The 17,857-nt window shown below is 33.7% G+C and overlaps 3 protein-coding genes and 1 long non-coding RNA gene across 10 annotated transcripts in view; 2 read left to right on the forward strand and 2 right to left on the reverse strand.

The window, feature by feature from the left end:
* The window catches only part of LOC122635763 (hemicentin-1), a 151,716-nt gene extending 150,331 nt beyond the window's left edge, over nt 1–1,385 (forward strand). For 5 of the 6 annotated variants that reach the window (XM_043826393.1, XM_043826394.1, XM_043826395.1 and 2 more), the window contains 4 exons: nt 123–291; nt 460–647; nt 794–1,048; nt 1,225–1,385. In XM_043826393.1, coding sequence (XP_043682328.1) covers nt 123–291; nt 460–647; nt 794–1,048; nt 1,225–1,385 — 773 coding nt within the window. The remainder of the gene's footprint in view (nt 1–122; nt 292–459; nt 648–793; nt 1,049–1,224) is intronic. The other variant, XM_043826391.1, reaches the window with a different exon arrangement.
* Nucleotides 1–10,192, reverse strand: part of LOC122635775 — a 70,593-nt gene extending 60,401 nt beyond the window's left edge. For both annotated transcript variants that reach the window (XR_006328747.1, XR_006328746.1), the window contains exon 1: nt 10,115–10,192. This is a non-coding gene — a long non-coding RNA (uncharacterized LOC122635775). The remainder of the gene's footprint in view (nt 1–10,114) is intronic.
* A 199-nt stretch (nt 10,193–10,391) lies between these two features.
* LOC122635771 (NF-kappa-B inhibitor-interacting Ras-like protein) lies at nt 10,392–12,057 on the forward strand. The gene is made up of 2 exons (XM_043826410.1): nt 10,392–10,841; nt 10,948–12,057. The coding sequence occupies exons 1-2, from the start codon at nt 10,743–10,745 to the stop codon at nt 11,452–11,454; spliced, it is 606 nt and encodes a 201-aa protein (XP_043682345.1). The 5' UTR covers nt 10,392–10,742; the 3' UTR covers nt 11,455–12,057.
* LOC122635769 (dihydroceramide fatty acyl 2-hydroxylase FAH2) lies at nt 11,576–15,118 on the reverse strand. The gene is made up of 6 exons (XM_043826408.1): nt 14,388–15,118; nt 13,324–13,552; nt 12,865–13,025; nt 12,313–12,445; nt 12,085–12,204; nt 11,576–12,014 (listed from the first exon to the last, which is right to left on the reverse strand). Exons 1-6 carry the CDS (start codon nt 14,763–14,765, stop codon nt 11,929–11,931), a joined length of 1,107 nt encoding a protein of 368 aa, XP_043682343.1. The 5' UTR covers nt 14,766–15,118; the 3' UTR covers nt 11,576–11,928.
* Between the last annotated feature and the right edge of the window lie 2,739 nt (nt 15,119–17,857).

Raw genomic sequence — 17,857 nt, forward strand, 5'->3', positions numbered from 1 at the left:
TTCTCTTCGTCCTTTTTTTTTTCTCTTCTTCTTCTCTTCTCTCTCGATCGAGATCTCGTACAATATGAGATGTTTTGTGGTACGCTTTGATCCTTAGCCTCGCCAATCTTTCTGTTAAACAGTCGGCCCGTCTTATATAGCGCAAGCTGGTGCTCTCGCCACGCCGACGCTGATCGCTCTGGTAGTCAGCGGCGCGGTCTTCTTGCTTTTCGCCGCTCTCTTGCTTTTGTTCTGCCGATGCAGACGAAAGCACGCTGCCAAGGCCAAGGATTACGAAATGGATACCAACGCGTAAGTTCACGCGTATCGTCTTTTCCTCTAACGCGATCAAAGGCATTACGTTACGCGCGTAGATTGAAAGGCTCCAGCCGAACTGCTAACTCTTTCGCGATAATGTTTCTTCGATGATGTAATGCGATCGGTCGGGGAAATTGAAACATTTTCGAACGTCTTCTCCAGAGTCCGACCTAGCCTAGTGGCTGGAAATGGTCAACAAACTCAAGCGCCACCGCCTTATTACGCCGAGAATAAAGCCCTTGAACATAGTTTGGATCATGCCCTAGCTATGGAGGATTCCAAGAGTCCCGCTTACGCTCAACCTGGATACGGTTATCATCAACCTAATCATAACATCAACGGTGAGAACGGTAAATGTTGAAATATCTCTAACTCTATATTTAAGGGTTCCTACGCTCCGACTAATACGTACCGTGCTTTGGAAGTTAATTCTCTCTTTCCAACGAATTCATTTCGTACGAAATGGGAATTTCTAATAAGACATTTCGCACTATAGGTGTCAATATGGGTTACATGGACAATAGCTATTCAAATTCAAACAACGGCGGCTCGGTGAATTCACAAGATTCTATCTGGCAGATGAAGTCGGCGGCAGCAAACGGCGTCAACCAACCATATGATTTGGGTGGATACGCCACCACCGAGTCCGATTATCCGGCGCACCCACATTACAGGGAGAGCCATAATCTTAGTCGGCAACAATTTTGCCCGGAGCCATTCGCTACGGTTGTCAAGTCCCAGAAACACGTTGGTTCGTACTCCGTTTTGTAAAAATAAACCGAAGATAGTTAAAATTCGTCTCGAGGAAATTACGTTGTCTCTTCTTTAATTCGATAATTTCGAGTGGTTTGTTTGCCTAAGGTAGCGTTTTAAGAGATCGATTAGAGAAGGAGTCGATCGATCGATCAATCGTTTCGAATGTTTCAGATTCGCCGTACGATGTATCTGGTCTACCGTATCAAGAAAATTACGACGAGGACACAAAGCCGCCGCAGCAAGTGAGCCTGTCCTACGACGAGAGTTTAGAATCCGGTTATTCGACTCCCAACAGCCGTGGCCGTAGAATTATCAGAGAAATAATCGTCTGAGACCTGCCTACCGGCTCGCGAGCCGGAAACACGCGTACTACTTGGCTATAGCAGCAGGCCCCCCATCGGCAACCGTTGGCGCAGTACAGACAACATCAACACCGCCATCGAATGGAGATAGTGATCGAGAATCCCTCGGAATCGCAATCGGTGACACCCGGTGCGTCTGGCCACGTGACTGTGGCTGCAGCTGCAGCGGCAGCGGTATCGGCCATGTCCGAGACGGGAACGATGACGACGGCAACAACGATAACGACGACGACGACGACGACGACGACGTTGGATACAACGACGACGACGACGGCGGCGACGGCGACGGCGACGGCGACGGCGACGGCCACTACGACCAATTACACTCACAACTTTCTACGTTCGCCGCGTTGCAATCCGATCGTTTATGGCAACCAATCGTCGGGTACCATAACCGAACAAGATTATTATCTAACGCAGAGAAGTCCTCGTCCGTTGAGTTCTATCGATGATTTTGACGGTGGAACCACCGTGAGACGAGTCGACAGATCGGGATTGTTAGAGATCTCCAGTTTGGACGCGTCGTCGTCTCGTTATCGACACTGCAGACCAATCGGTGCCGAGAGTATAGCCGGTCATGCCGGTACTCTACCTCGTCGAGTCGATCGTTCAGGTCTTTTGGAAGCTCTCCCCGAACTACCCGAGAATCGTAGAAGTTCCGAGGAAATACTACGAAGTCCTTACGGTGTACAGGAAGTGACTATGATCAAACCGGACGTTGTCGCGCTCGTACGATCCCCGACTTACGATTCTTCAACGAGATTCTCTACGCCATCGCCGTCCCTATTACGTCCTACGGAAAGTCCTAGTCCAGGTACGATCTCGAGAATATCACCAACGGCTAATTTAACTCGGCGAGCCGACGGCGACTCTATACCGAGCGAACGTACCCTAAGATATCGTTCGCCGACCTCGGACAATACGTTTATTCCTATCGAATCTTCTATTGGCCTACCTGCGAGATTCTCTTACACGGATAAAAATTTTTCTTCGTGCGCGAGGAAGGAAGATGAGAAGGAGATCGATAAGGTCGTATCTTCCGAGGAAAAAGATACCAAGAACGAGGGGGATCAAACTAATTCCGAATTCTCGTCGAAGGATGAGAATATTGAAAATTACGATAAGGATGATAACGACGTACCAAGAGGGGAAAGGGCCGAAGCCGAAGGTTGCGAGAATACTGCTAGTGAAAATCTCGAAGAAGGTAGAGTTTCGTTCAACAATGCCTCCAACAATAAACTCTATCACAATGACAACGTTCAAACGCTCACGGTGATAATACTGTCGGAACAGTTGTGAGGCCAATATTCCTCGTCGTCCCCTTGAACGATAATCCGTCCGAGAGACCTCGACTGGTTCCTTAAGGACGGGGGAACGTTTCTAGTGTATTATATTTAAGTAGCGTGTGTGCGAAGGCTGACGATGATGCCACAAAGAGGCCATACTTAAACAAAACAAAATGAACGAACGAACGAACGGAACAAACCACACAAAACTATAAACGAAACGGAACGAAAAAAGTATGATCGACGACTCTCGGACTAAATAAATAAATAAAATTAATTCATTCATTGAATAAATGAGCAAATAAATAAATAATTAATTAATTAATTAATTAAATAAAAAGAAACACTCGATACAAGTGAAACACGAAGCAGCTCGAACGGAAGGATCTCTTGCGTTTCTTGCGTTCTTTAAATCGTCGGTAGTCGAGGTCATTGAACGAGAGGTCATCGAATGACCTTACAAGTCTATCGGCCTGTTTTCTTTCTCTCTCTCTCTCTCTCTCTCTCTCTCTCTCTCGCTCTCGCTTTCTTTCTTTCTTTTTTTTTTTTTTTTGAAGAAAAGAAAACAAACGAAACGAAAGGAAAAAGGAAATCGAAAAGAAAAGAAAAAAGTCTTCGACGTTTACGTGCCATCTTCGTAGGAATTCATTTCGATATTTAAAAATAATAATTGTTAGGAACGTTCTCCTCAGTCCAGACATTTTTTCCAATTCACGATTGAGATTGATATCGAACAGATAAGACGAGTCATACTTAAAATGTAAGATAATCATGCGTATTAGCCGAACTTCGTCGTGTTTTGTCGTCGTGGATGGACTCTGGAAAACATTTTTACATTTGTTTTTCTTTTTTATTATTATTATTTTATCATTACGTTTTTCATTTGATTTTGTTCTTTTTTTATTATTATTATTTCTCTCTCCCCCCCCCCCCTCTCTCTCTCTTTCTCTCTCTCTCTCTACGGTATTCGACTCTTCGTTAGATGTGTTTTATTCGTTTAAATACAGCAGAGAACGCAGCAACAATCTCTCTTTCTATAGCTCGAGATAAAAAAAGGAAAGAAAGATAGAAATAAAAAAAGTGAATAAAAAAAATAAATAAATATATATACATATATATATATATATATTAATCGACGTCGACTACCGACGAGTAGCCAGCCAATTCGCGAATTTGGCGCGTATTTTATACTTTTATATCGTGGAGACGACGCCGCTTTTTACTCGAGCGACGAACGATTGTGATCCTCTGTCTGTACGTTCGAAGAGTTATATTTATCGATGTGACGTGATTAGTACCCTTAGGCGATAGTAACACAATACACATACATATATATATATATACATATATATATATATATACGTACATATATATGTATATATATATATCGCTGATAAGCGAACGAGGATAAAGTGTCAGAGTGGACGGGAGAAATTAATTAATGCCGGCCCGTAAACTAAAACAACAACAACAACAACAACAAAAACAATAACAACAAGAACGACGACAACAACAAAGTTAAACGCGTGCAGCTCTCGGATTGAAATCGATCGAAGAAAGAAAACGTATCGTATTGGACCGAATATGAAACAAATTTAAGAAAGTAATTGCCGATGAATCTTGTGGATTTCGAAGAAAAAATCATTTTTTATTCATTAGTGTTGGGAATTTGATATCTTTTCTAGAGAAAAGCATACTTGCATAAATGTGTATACAGGAATTTTTTATAAAAAAGAAAAGGAAGAAAAAAGAAAAAAAAAAAAAAAGAAAGGAAAGGAACATCGTCGATTCGATAGAAATAAATAAATTACAACTGAATCTCTATCGTATGTATCTATAAAAGAAGAGATCATCGTCATCTACGTCAATTTTAAAATGAATGAGAAAGAAAAAGAGAGAGAAGAATATATATGTATATATATATAAATATATAGAGTGAGAGAGGGAGAGAGAGAGAGAGAGGGAAAGAAAGAAAGAAAGAGAGAAAAAGAATCTCTCCGTTTTATCTCAAAGATTTATATACTTTTTAAATCCAGACTAACCCAGCATCTTATATTCGGTCCAATACGATGAGTAACGCACGTTTTCTCGCGATCGCGTAAAGATCCCTCGTACGATAATTTGCGTACATAGAAATACATAAACACAAACAAACGTACATACGTACACGTATACATACGTCGATGGTAGGAGCCTGTAAATATTAGATTTTAAGCATATAAAGTACTTAAAATATAACACGCAAATATAAAGAAAAAAGAAAAGGAAAAAAAAAAAGAAAAAACTCGATGTGTTCTCTCGTCTAATGCGTATTTCTCGAAAAGCATGATCTAATGATCATAAACACACAAACACACAAATACATATACGAAGGATCCTCTTACTTCCTCGATCATTTCTGTATTTTTTTCTTTGTTTCTAGTTTTTTTTTTTTTCTTTTTTGTTATTAACTGTTTCGTTAAGACAAAGATTTACAATAGAGAAGGATCATACGTATACATACATATATATATATATATATATATATATATATATATATATATATGTATGTATATAAAGAGGAAAAGTATACAAGACTCATTCGAGAGAGAAAAAGAGAGAGAGAAAGAGAAAGAGAGAGAGAGAGAGAGAGAGAGAGAGAAATCGTACGAAACTCGTTCGAAAATCGTTCGAAATGCTTATCGATTTCAATCCGAGTGAATCGACGGCGATGATATAAATATATAAATATAAATACGACTATAAATAAATAAATAAATATATATATATATAAATATATAAATATAAATACTAATTAATTAAAGATAGAGAACGCGCTTTAAGAGTGTATTATAATAAAGGAACGGGGTATTAAAAAGGAGAAAAGAGAAACAATGAAAAGGAAAGAAGAATAAAATAGAAGATGGCGAAGATGATGAAGAGATAAAGAAGATCAAGATAGGTATGTAATATCTTTTCGTGGATGTGTATGTAAGTATGTATGTGTGTGCGTGCGTCTGTGTGCCTGTGTGTGCGCGCGTTTTGCACACTAGTCGTCTCTTCGTTTCCTTTCGTAGTCGTCAATTTTTACAAGAGGCGCCTTTTGTTGAAGTTTATATTTTTCTATCGGAGAAGAGCGAACGACGCATGGCCAAGTACATAAAATATACATACATAAAATATACATACATAAATATACACATAATACACGATAAACACACGATTTTTTTGTTCGCTTTTATCCAACGGAGAAAAAGAATTAATTATTATTTAAGTACGAAATAAATTATTAAAAAAAACTTTTCATATATGTATGTATGTATATATATATATATATATATATATATATATTTTTTTTTTTTCGTTTAGGACACTTTTATAATTATTTGTACGAATTGTTAATTATGAAAGTATTTTAAATCATAAAAAAAATTTGTTTTTGAAAATTTATCGAAGATAATGGTGCAGCAAATGTAATTTTTATATATCTTTCATTCGAATTACTTTTATAATTATTAACATACATACACACATACACACGTAATATACATAGAAAGAGAAAAAGAGAAAGAGAGAGAGAGAGAGAGAGGGAAAGGCGTTCGAGATAAAGCTTTACCGCGCGTTCGCTCGATTATCCTTGTGATCTCATTATTTGTTCGTAATGCAATTCTAGAAGGACGATTTTTCGTTCGACTGATTTTTACACACTATTCCCCTCTCCCCTTCCTCACCGTCCAGTCTTCTTTTCCTTTTATTATTATTTCTCTTTTAATAGTAATTTAATTTTTTATTTTATCTTTTGTCTACTTCTCTTTCTCCGTGTTTTAAGAAGGAAAACGTCAAGCTGTGAATAATTATTTGAAATAATTCGCGATCTTTTTCAAAATGAATAATGATAAGAAAATTTTTTTTATCTTCTCGTCAATATTTTATACCGGCAGAAAGAAAGAAAGATAGATAGAAAGACAGATTTTTCTATTTCACCTGACGTTATTTTTACGATCTAAATTCTTCTACAAAGAAATTTTCAAAATTCAAAGCATAGAACGTTTGATTGTCTCGTTTCCTTGCCCTTATTCCTTTCCATCGAATACGAGTCGAAGTTCTGAAGAGAGAAAGAGAGAGAAAGGATCGTATATGGTACAGAAAAAGAAAGAAAGAAAGAAAGAAAGAAAGAAAAGAGTTATATACATTTTTGTAAAAAGGGAAGAGAAAAATAAAGCTAAAAATAAAATTTTGAAAAGACTACTCACCGCGTGAGAGAGAGAGAGAGAGAGAGAGAGAGAGAGAGAGAGAGAGAGAGAGAGAGAGAGAGAGAGAATCGTTTGCAGCACTTACGTATACGTCGTGTTATCAAAGGGTAACGAGCGTCGTCTTGTACAAAAAGGGAACAAATGTAATATTTTGTTTGCGTTAAAATGCGAACGAGAGGAAGAGAAGAAGAAGGACAAGAAGAAGAAGAAGAGGAAGAGGAAGAGGAAGAAGTATAATGCCAAGTTTCAAAAAAGAAATAAAACGAAAAGAAGATGGTAGAGATAGGATAAAATGAGAAAAGTCGAAGGAGCGAAGAAAAATGATATGAAAAATGGGACATTGAAAATTGTATTCTCGTGCGCTAACTATAATCGAGATAGTGTTTTATGAAAGAATGAAAGAATGAAAGAGAAAGAAAGGGAGAGAGTGAATGAATGAATGAATGAATGAATGAATGAATGAATGAATGAATGAATGAAAGAAAGAGAGAGAGAGAGAGATTAATCTCGGCCAAATTCGTTCGCCGAATTATAAATATATGACGATAACGTGCATTATCTTTTGATTATAATTAATAACGAATAAAAAGAAACAAGACAAAATATGATGAAAGATCTCGTTATCCGATCTTTTGCTTCTTTTTTCGTTTTCATTTCTTTTTACTCACATTTTTTTTTTTTTTATTGTGTAGTGTATATATATACATATATACACACATATATGTATGTATATATACATGCATATGTATAATTCGTCAATGCATGTGTGAAAAATTCACGAGACGAACGACCGATGTGAATAAAAACGTGCAAATGTATTCTTCGCATTTTAATCAACGAGCGCTTTGAGATGAGTTACTTTTGTTTAATAAAAATGAAAATAAAAGTTAGAAAGAGTAGAGGGTATACTTATCTTTTTGCGTATATCCTTTTTTAAATATTATTACTTTTTATTATTATTATTATTATTATTATTATTACTTTATTATTATTATTATTATTATTATTATTATTATTATTAATCATCGTCATCGTCATCGTCATCGTCATCGTCATCGTCATCCTCATCGTCATCGTCATCGTCACTGCAATTAACACGTACATTTTATACACTTTGTTTTCGTGTGATTTTCGCGTGGAGAGTTCTATCCTACTCGCGCGTTCAATGAAAATTTAAAATACATTCATTATCTATTATAGTCTACGATACATTGAATTTATTATTTGTACAAATTTTATGTTGCAATAGAATGGAGAAAAAGGAAAGGAAAGAAGAAAAACGAAAAAAAAAAAAACAAAAAGGAAATAATAATAATAAATGATCAAATGAGTTTTCCCGTTGAGAAATACCTTTTGATTGCTTTTCGACCTCATCATTTTCATTGCGATCGAGATTAGAAAAAAAAGAGTGAGTGAGAGAGAGAGGGAGAGAGAGAAATCATATCGCTCGAAGGTTCATAAAGGTTCGATTTTTATCGTGATCGCGGTGTAAAAAGAATTTTATTGTAAATTGCACACAAGTCGTGGAGGAGGGCTCGCAGGGTGGAACGCAGTTTATAAAAATCCGAGAATACATAGATGAGTTTCATATCGATTCAATAGAGCAATAGAACAGTCGGGCATTTCAAACGATTTTCGATTTTCATCTCCGAGCTTTTCACATACGAGCTTCTCTATAGTTTCGGTAAAAAGAAAAAAAAAAAAACAAACAAACAAAATCGAAACAAAAAAACGAAAAAAGGAATTAATAAAAAGGAAAAAAAAAAAAAAGGAAGAAAGAAATGGAACAAAGAAAAAAATATTTCTCTCGCATCATCACGAATGAATCGTGAAATGAATTTCTACGAACGCCTGATGGCCAAGTAATCAATTTCAAAACCACCTAGCGAATTATTAAAAATAAAAGATCTCTTTTTGTGAGATTTTAGTGAAATTACATTGGAACGAGCTACCTTGTTACTGCGTCATTGTGTGAGAGAGCGAGCGAGCGAGCGAGTGAACGAGAGAGAGAGAACAATTTGAAAAATAAAATACCTCTGTTCGCAACACTTTTACATTGGAATCATGATATTAAAATTTCACGAATGAAAAATTTCATATTAGAATGATTAATTTGTTTTTCACACTTCTTTTGTTTCGTTCGGATTGTATTTTCTTTCTTTTTCTTTTTTTCTCTTTTCTTTTTCTTTTCTTTTTTACATGCCATCACATCTCAACAAAGTACATCGTTGAGAGAAAATTTATAAATAAAGCTATAACGTCGCGTCGAACTTAAAAATCGAAAGAAATGGTGCTGCCACGTAAAAACTTTTCAAATTAAATAACGCATAATACATGTAAGAATTGACAAACATAATTTTGGATTATCTAAGGAGATAATTAAAATAAACTTCGAGCCTATACTTTGTGATTTGAAATGAAAAAAAAAAAAAAAAAAAAACAAAACAAAATAAAAAACAAAAAAAAAGAACAAAAACGACAAAAAAAAAAAGAAAACGACAACAATACTCTTCGAGATCGATCTTGTCTCTGTACATTTTGATTAAACTAGCACACATACATAGTTGCACAATAATTTATATGTATCCTAGCACTCGGTGTTGTCGTTAGGATCATAAAAGATCGTTTATTGTTTAAACGAAGAAACGATTATTAGAAAGTGTATTAATGTGCGATACACTATGTAAAGATATGTATACGAGAAAGTTTGATTAAAATATCTCACCCTTTATCTAGAAAGATTCCTCTAAATCATCTGTATCTTCCTATTATTAAATAAGAAATTTTCATAACGACTTAATTATATATTATTAAAATTGTAATACGAATGTTTACTTTTTGATATACGTATACACATTCACACGTATATACGCACACGTATATTATACCAAATGCACATTACTAGGTACGATTAGTAATACGATTAGTAAAATCATCGATCGTTTATATTTTGATATTTCTATATTTATCAGGAGGAAAAGTTAAGAATATAAGAGATATTATTCGATTTGTTAATCGTTCGATCGCAAAAACGTCGTAGAAAAGTGGCTATTTAGCCCAAGGTCAAGGACGCCAGTACGATAATATGGAATTAAACGTTAAAAAGAGAATATCGAGGGATAATTCTTTTCTCGATCGTCGTCGATGATAAGGAGATAATTATTATTCAATGATTTCTTACCGTTCTGCAGATTTTCTGAAGAAATTCTCAAAAGAAGTACGCTTCGAGTAATACGACAGCCATTTGACTTCGCACACTTAAATGAGAATCTTTTGAAAATTTATTTACCTTCAACTCCGCTTGGCGGCGCCACTTAGTCCTCGAATTTGATTGGCTTTCACGTAGATATAAGCTTAAAGTCTTTTCACATGGCGCTTCGATCGTCCTCTATCTTGGAAAATAAATGAATGTTATATTCGTCTCGATTCTGATTGGTAGACGCAAGTACAGGATAGAAGAGGTAACATGGAGTGAAAACTAGGAACCCGATTATTTTGTAAGGTGTTTAGAAGGCTCGAAATAAATAAGGAAGTAATTGGTAATAATTCGATCCTATTGTAATTTCTTTTATTCGAATTATTAATTGTACATTCGAGGTAAAATTACATCGTATTTCCCATAATCACATGCGCAATGATAAGAATGAGGTTATGAGATCGATCGTTTAATAAATAAAGATAAGAATTATGCAAATATTGCGTCAATTTGCACGTTAGAAGCGATGCATCGTTGCAAGTGCAAATACCAAGATGTGACGTAGCAGGAAAAGGTAATGAAATCGTGGTAGGATTACCACCAGATTCCAAATATGGGAAAGCCAACGAGAGTAGTCGTCTGCGGAATGAAAGGAGTAGGAAAAACGGCATTGCTGGAGCAACTCATATATGGAAATATCACTCCGAAAACGGTAAGATATTCTTTAGGTTATAAAGCTTACAACTTGTCGCTTGTTGATACTTCGTTCGATCGGAAGAATGTCGATTATTGACAATTTTTTCTATGATTTGATATAGGAAATTCATCCTACGATAGAAGACATCTATGTTGCTAACATAGAAACAGACCGCGGTACAAAAGAGAGGGTTAGATTTTACGACACAGCGGGTTTAGAGTCGTTGCAAAGCAACGCGAACAACCAGCAGCTTCCCAGACACTACCTTGGTTTTGCAGATGGCTACATCTTAGTATACGACACTACCAAACCAGAATCTTTGGATGTTCTATTTCCATTGAAGAAGGACATCGATAAGAACAAGGATAAGAAAGAAATAACGGTAATAGTTCTAGGTAATAAAACTAGCAATGAAAATAAATCTAATAGCTTAGAGAATACATCTAATAAGGCAAGCAATTGGTGCACCAGGGAAAAGGTAAAGCATTATGAGATCAACGTAATGGATAGACAAACTTTGTTCGATCCTTTCGTCTATTTGTCGTCTAGGTTAAATCCACCTCCGAACAAAAGTACGTTTCCTCAATTGAGTATGGGTAGAAAAATGATTAAAACTGAGACTCCGTGAGATAAACAATTGATATCGTTTAATTATAACTAATATTTGAAAGTAATTCACTTGGCTGTGGAAATATATCGTTGTATTAAATATACGATATATGTTACGAAGTATAACAAAACAAAAAAAACTATAATGATATTTAAGTTTATTTAAAAATTTGTTCAAGGGTCTAATCGAGTACTCTTGATTTAGATTAAGAATATCAAAGTACTTAACTAATTTATCTTTATACAACATGCATTTTAATACGGTCTTCCTAAGTTATGTTATAGAATGCATCGCGTATAATACTGATTAATGACATGGTATTTCGCTCAGAGGATCGTATACTCGTTTTTAAACATCACTTTATCTATTAAGCAATATGGCTTGAAGTACTTAAGTAAAACTTTTCATCGGTAACAACAATAGTCAAGCTGAAGGCGAGCTACGTGCTAAATATGAACTTTTATATTGCATTTATCACTCATAAGCAACAAATTACCATTCTATCGGTTTTGCCAGCTGCTGTAAACGTATACTTGTGTTAAATACGTAATCCCAAATTTTATTACTAATACCGAAACCTACGAAGGATAAATCATTAAATAAATACTTGTGAAATGTAAATAAACAAACGAATCGTAAGATAATTACCTTTATCATGATGCGAGAAATGATGATAATTGTGATATCTTTTCAAATCATAAAAATATGTTTCGGCATTGGGTTTACCATAATGCAAATAATAGTGCGTTAAATCGTAACACAAGTATCCTGTGAAAAATGAAGAAACTTTTAGGTTTACATTATTTATTTAAATTTATTTAATTTATATCGTATAGTGTGTTTAATTATACATTTAGGAAAATTATTATACTTCACCTGCAACAGTTCCAGCACTAATAAAGTTGGCTACAAAGTCAGGAAATATCGATATGTACAGATTCCATATGCCTACTGCTATAATAACACCAGCTACAGGTGGAAATACTAATCTTTGACCGTCAAAAGGTGCCTAGTTTTAACGAAAACAAAAGGGATCTATAAACGTATATTTAAAAAGTATATATATATATATATATATATATATATATATATATATATATTACATATACATTTATATATTTATATACTTATATATTTATATATACATATACATACACACACACGTTTTATATAAAGAGAAAGAATTGATAGAAGACCAAATTGAGTTTGTAGCTTCCTGTTCTAAGAAAGGCAACAAACTGCCACTTTGTATGATTCATTTTATGTTAGACATAGTTCAGTGAGTTCATTGAACGAACGTTTGCATACTGAATTATCTTTCAAGAAACGTGTCTACGATATTTGCAGTCTCTCAACTGCTTGGATTAGATCTTAATCGTGACGTTACCGAACGTACGAATATATTTTTAATGAAAAATTTCTAGTTACCTTATGATGCAAACCATGAAGAAGGAAATGTAACGTGATAAGTATTTTCGAATTCCCTGGCGGCCTGAAGTGAAACAATTTACGGTGTAACAGATATTCCTCAAATGTCCACAATAATACACCTCCCGCGAAGGCAAGGAGGCCTTCTAATAAAGAAAAAACTAAAAACGAAGGCTGTATATGTAATTTTTTTTTTTTTATCGTTTCTCTTAAACATTTTGTAATGATTTTTTTTTATTTCTTTCTCGCCTTTTTTATTTTTTTATTTTTTCTATAATTTTATGGCGCAATTAGATGACTCGAAGTGATGGAAACGTTGCGAGTACTTATACAATTTTTTTTTTTTTTTTAATTAAATACGAAGGTCAAATAAACGATCAAAATTTTTTTTTCTTCTCGAATAGATGCTTCTTTAAATAAAATCAAATCTTTCTATGTAGAGAAATCGTGAATACTTACTTGGAAATTGACGAGTAATGCTTAGACTAAATCCAGTATAGAGAAAATATGCACAAATAGGAATCCAAACGATCGGTATCAGGTACCATGGTGTGATTGTTAAAAATTCCAATATATCTGATCGAAAAAGTCGTATTGGTCGATTTACCGGTAGATTCACCCACTGCCAATATCGATCACTTAATTCGCCCACTTGACTTAATAAAGGTGTGTTCCAATCGATCAAACTCTAAGACGATTCTTCGATTAAATTTTTTTTTCTTTTTTTTTTTTCTTTTTTGCAAGATTGTACGTTCTGACACACACACACATATATATATAGATATTTCGATCATATTTTTTCTCAAAATTGATAATTTCTCAAAGTGATAATAGAATCTTCGCAATACGTATTGATTAGACATTGTCTATTTTAATCAATGAATGAAATGAAATATTTTTTTTTTTTTTTATTTAATTTATTTGAAGAACAAATTTTTAAACAAACAAATCCTACTGCATGTCATAGAAAAAATAAAAGAACAAAGAGAAAAAAGAAGATAGACAAGATAAAATGGTCTGTTCAATTATTCTCGGAATTAAAGGCAAAAATTGCATGGAACGTATAGAACAGAAAATGACTATCTTTTATATTTGATTGTTGCGTAATTACTATTGTATTTAGTGTTTTATAATCCTTTATTTTTTTTCTCATTTTTTCTTTTCATTTCTTTTCCTTATTTTTTCTTTTCTTTCCTTTTTCTTTTTACATTGAAAATGAACAAAAAATCGTAGATTTTAATCGAATCAATTTTATCAATCGAATTAATGAAATTCACTCTCCCCTAGCTCCAAAGAAAGGACGAATAACGCGAAAAAATGATATGCAACATTGTTGTTCAATTATGATTCACGTTCGTATCGCTTGTCATTGAATCATTTCACAGAAATTTTTTTCATTTTAGAAATATGACACATTAAGAGTTTATATAGATCTCGATTATCTTTATATATCTAAGTATCACTTGAGAAAGAAAAGCGCGATAATGATTAACATTGTGTGAAGAATTTTTAATGAAACTTACTTCAACCTCGTCATACTTGATTTTATTATCCAATGCATATTCATTGAACAAATGAAGGGCCGCATCCGAATGGGGATATTCTTTTAAAACACGATCCAAATTTTTTTCCTTGTACGAACTAAGTGTCTTCCTACCACCCGGATGATTATTTAAAAATGCACGAATATCGTAAATACGTCCTTTGTATTTAACAATAAATTTATCCTCCTTCTTTGTTTCATTGTCAGATACAAAACGTCTTCTTTCATCTTGCGATCTTTTCGCAATAGCATCATCATCAATAACATCATCGTCGGATTGAAAACTGTTAATATTACGCAATTTAACGGAATTATGATCATGTGATATAATATTGACAGTATTTTTCAACTCTTTCATAACGAGTTTCGATATTTTAATCTTTTATTAAAAAATTCTTTTTTTTTTCTATAAATCCAACTTCACTGAAAATATATATCACTAACCACAGAGATTAGACAACGTTAACACGCCAGTCACGCACATACTACACCACGTTCTACGCCTACCTTGTTAAAAGCCTCATAGATAAGATTTCACAGGCGGCATTACGTGAACGTTCCGATTATAATCGTACTTCATCGCTAAATTTAATATTATCATCGATATGTAACCGTTCTCTTTTACTTCGGTGATTTTCGATATTAATGAATATATCTGCTCCTCTCTCTCTCTCTCTCTCTCTTTCTCTCTCTCTTTCTCTCCCTCTCTTTCTCTCTTCCTTTTTATCTCTGTTCCTCCTTCTCTCTCCTTTTGTCTCTCTGTTTGTATCTTTATCTTTCTTTCTCTCTCGTTTTCGTACTCTGTAATAAACGTAACACGACGAGCGTAACGTGTCATTTATTGTCCTTGTAACAGAACAGTTTTACAAACGATATTGCACATATATTTATTAAAATACGATTGCATTTTTAACGCGAATACGTAATAAGGTAACACATAAAGTACATCGTTTTTCCTTTTTTCTTTTTCTTCTTTTCTTCGAGATAAAAAGACGCAATTCATACCTTTTCTTCCCCTTCAAATTTTCAATTTTTACATTTAAATCGTGTAGTAGATATCGTTAACAGTAGTCGAGATATCGTGAATTAATTGAACGATCATTAGAACGATAGTACAAGGAAAATTTATTACAGATAGATGTCTATGTAAATAGATTTCTGAAAGACTGTGTATATAACGTCCTTGTAGAATGAATCATTCTCTGATATAGTCGGCTTTTCTCAAATAAATATTTGACAGATTTCAAGAACTGTTTGAATTTATTTAACGAACGGGACTTATTCTTTGAGTTAGGGAATCATGGTTAAATTTACGCGAGCTTACACGTCAATGAATAAAATTTAGTTCGAGTAAAAATATGAAACAGGAAAAAAGATAAAGAGAACATACGCCTTCGGTGTTAGCAAAAAAGCTCGACCTTGCATTTATAATGTTAATTGCTGCGTTTGATTATTCATATTTTAATATCAACATAGAGTATTTACATAACCAGTTGGAATTAATTATTATATCGATTTACGAATAATTATCGATCGTCGGTTGAATGTAATTTTATTTGCAAAAAAAAAAAAGAAAGAAATTAAAGGAAAAAAGTAAAATTAATTATAATCGTTTATACATATAGACGCGTTCGATATTTGCATCTTAATCATATTTTAACATCATCATCGGTTATTATATTTATATAATCAGCTAAACTGATATCACATCGATACATAAACTTCATTTGATTGTATAATTATAGGGGAAACGAAAAATAAGTAAAAAGAAAAGACAAAGAAAAACAGAGGAAAAAGAATTAAATCGCAGAAAAAAATTTCCTTTTGTCTCCAATAAATAAGCTTTTATTCAAACACTTTGAATTATTGTATACAATACGTCCTAATAATCGATCTATGTCAAGTGACTAATTTTTTATATCGTACAGTGACGAAACTCGAGGTATTCTTTCTCGCTCTCCCACCCTCCCTCCCCCTTTCTCTCTCTTTTTCTCGATCCTTAAAATAATAATTAAAAAACGAAATAAACGAACGGACTATAGGAGAAAAAAAAAGAATAAAAAAAGAAATTAAAAAATGAGCATTCGGGCCGATCAAAGAAAACTCGTATATACACATATACTGTGAGATTTATGTGTATATTAAGATATATATATATATTAATATTATTATTATTATTATTAATATTATTAGTATTATTATTATTAATATTATTATTATTGTTATTATTGTTATTATTATACATAATATTCGGGCATTAAAAAATACATCGACGACTTTAAATGTTCTTCTATCTCTCTCTCTCTCTCTCTCTCTCTTTCTCGTTCACACTATATCTTCCACTCTTGCTTCCTCTCATTCATCATCACCTTCCCTGCCTCTCTTTCTCTCTTTCTGCCTTGTCGATATTTATAAAATGTTTGTCAGACTTAGAATGCGTTTGATGACTCGCTCTCTGTTTCTCAAAAAAGTCGATATAACGGTATTCGTGATAACGATAAGATCTTATCTTTCTATCTTTCTTTTCTAGTTTCTTTTCTGTACTTCTGTCTAGTTTCCTCTCCGCTCGAAATAATTATTTACCAACTTGCCCGTAACGTAAACGTAATTTTCTACGTAATTTTTCTTTTTTTCTCTTTTTTTTTTCTTTTTTTTCTTAACGATTTCAAATCCAAAAAATATATTTCCACGAGCTAAATAACACGAAAAATTATATTTCCCTGTTTAATCCGCAATAATATTGATTTTTTAATTTATTTAACCGTTCTTCTCTTTTCTATGAAGCCGACGATCTTATCTATTTGCGAACATACATATACATAACGTTAATACGCTCTTTTTCCCCCTTTCTTCCTATTGATAACTCGAGATAAGAATTGAATGTAAACCGGCATTTTTGTTTGTAATTATATATTTAAAAAGAGGCCAATAATTATTTTATATTCGATTCGGTTCGTTCGACTGATTCGTTCGTGGAAAAAAAAGAAAAAGGAGAAAAGAAGAAACCGAACCAGTTAGAAAGATTAGACAAAAAAAATTAATAAATACGTAGTTAGTTATAATAAACGAGAAGAATGAATTTTAGTCGAAGATCTTTCGATCGTTAATTCGGAGGCAAGCCTCGCTAAAACTAATCGTCTAAAATTTCAATCTTTGGTAATATTAGGTATAGTTTAATACGGATAGAGTAACGCGATCGACGACTGGTTTTTTTTTTTTATTTTTTTTTATTTATTCTTTTAATTCTTTTTTATTTTCTAATCTGAACGCCTCGTTGTACGATCCAAACGCATTTTACTGGAGCTAGAGCGTAGCCGAACTAATTGGAAGTAAGTTTAGGAACGATGCAGTTTTTCATTGGGATATTTTCGATCGATTTATTATCTTTTGTCCCTGCCTTTTTCTTCTCGACTTGTCCCCTTTCTCATCGCTATTGCTCCTTTTTCTAAT

The sequence above is a fragment of the Vespula pensylvanica genome, chromosome 19 (assembly GCF_014466175.1).
Source record: "Vespula pensylvanica isolate Volc-1 chromosome 19, ASM1446617v1, whole genome shotgun sequence".
Lineage (NCBI taxonomy): Eukaryota > Metazoa > Arthropoda > Insecta > Hymenoptera > Vespidae > Vespula > Vespula pensylvanica.

What these genes read in the sequence shown, in the direction of transcription:
- LOC122635769 (XM_043826408.1), bottom strand. Translation starts at nt 14,765, where the DNA reads ATGAAAGAGTTGAAAAATACTGTCAATATTATATCACATGATCATAAT. An exon ending in TCAAGTATGACGAGGTTGAA is followed by an intron (nt 13,553 to 14,387) that starts GTAAGTTTCATT and finishes GAATCGTCTTAG; the next exon opens with AGTTTGATCGATTGGAACAC. An exon ending in TAGTGCTGGAACTGTTGCAG is followed by an intron (nt 12,205 to 12,312) that starts GTGAAGTATAAT and finishes CATTTTTCACAG; the next exon opens with GATACTTGTGTTACGATTTA.
- LOC122635771 (XM_043826410.1), top strand. Translation starts at nt 10,743, where the DNA reads ATGGGAAAGCCAACGAGAGTAGTCGTCTGCGGAATGAAAGGAGTAGGA. An exon ending in GAAATATCACTCCGAAAACG is followed by an intron (nt 10,842 to 10,947) that starts GTAAGATATTCT and finishes GATTTGATATAG; the next exon opens with GAAATTCATCCTACGATAGA.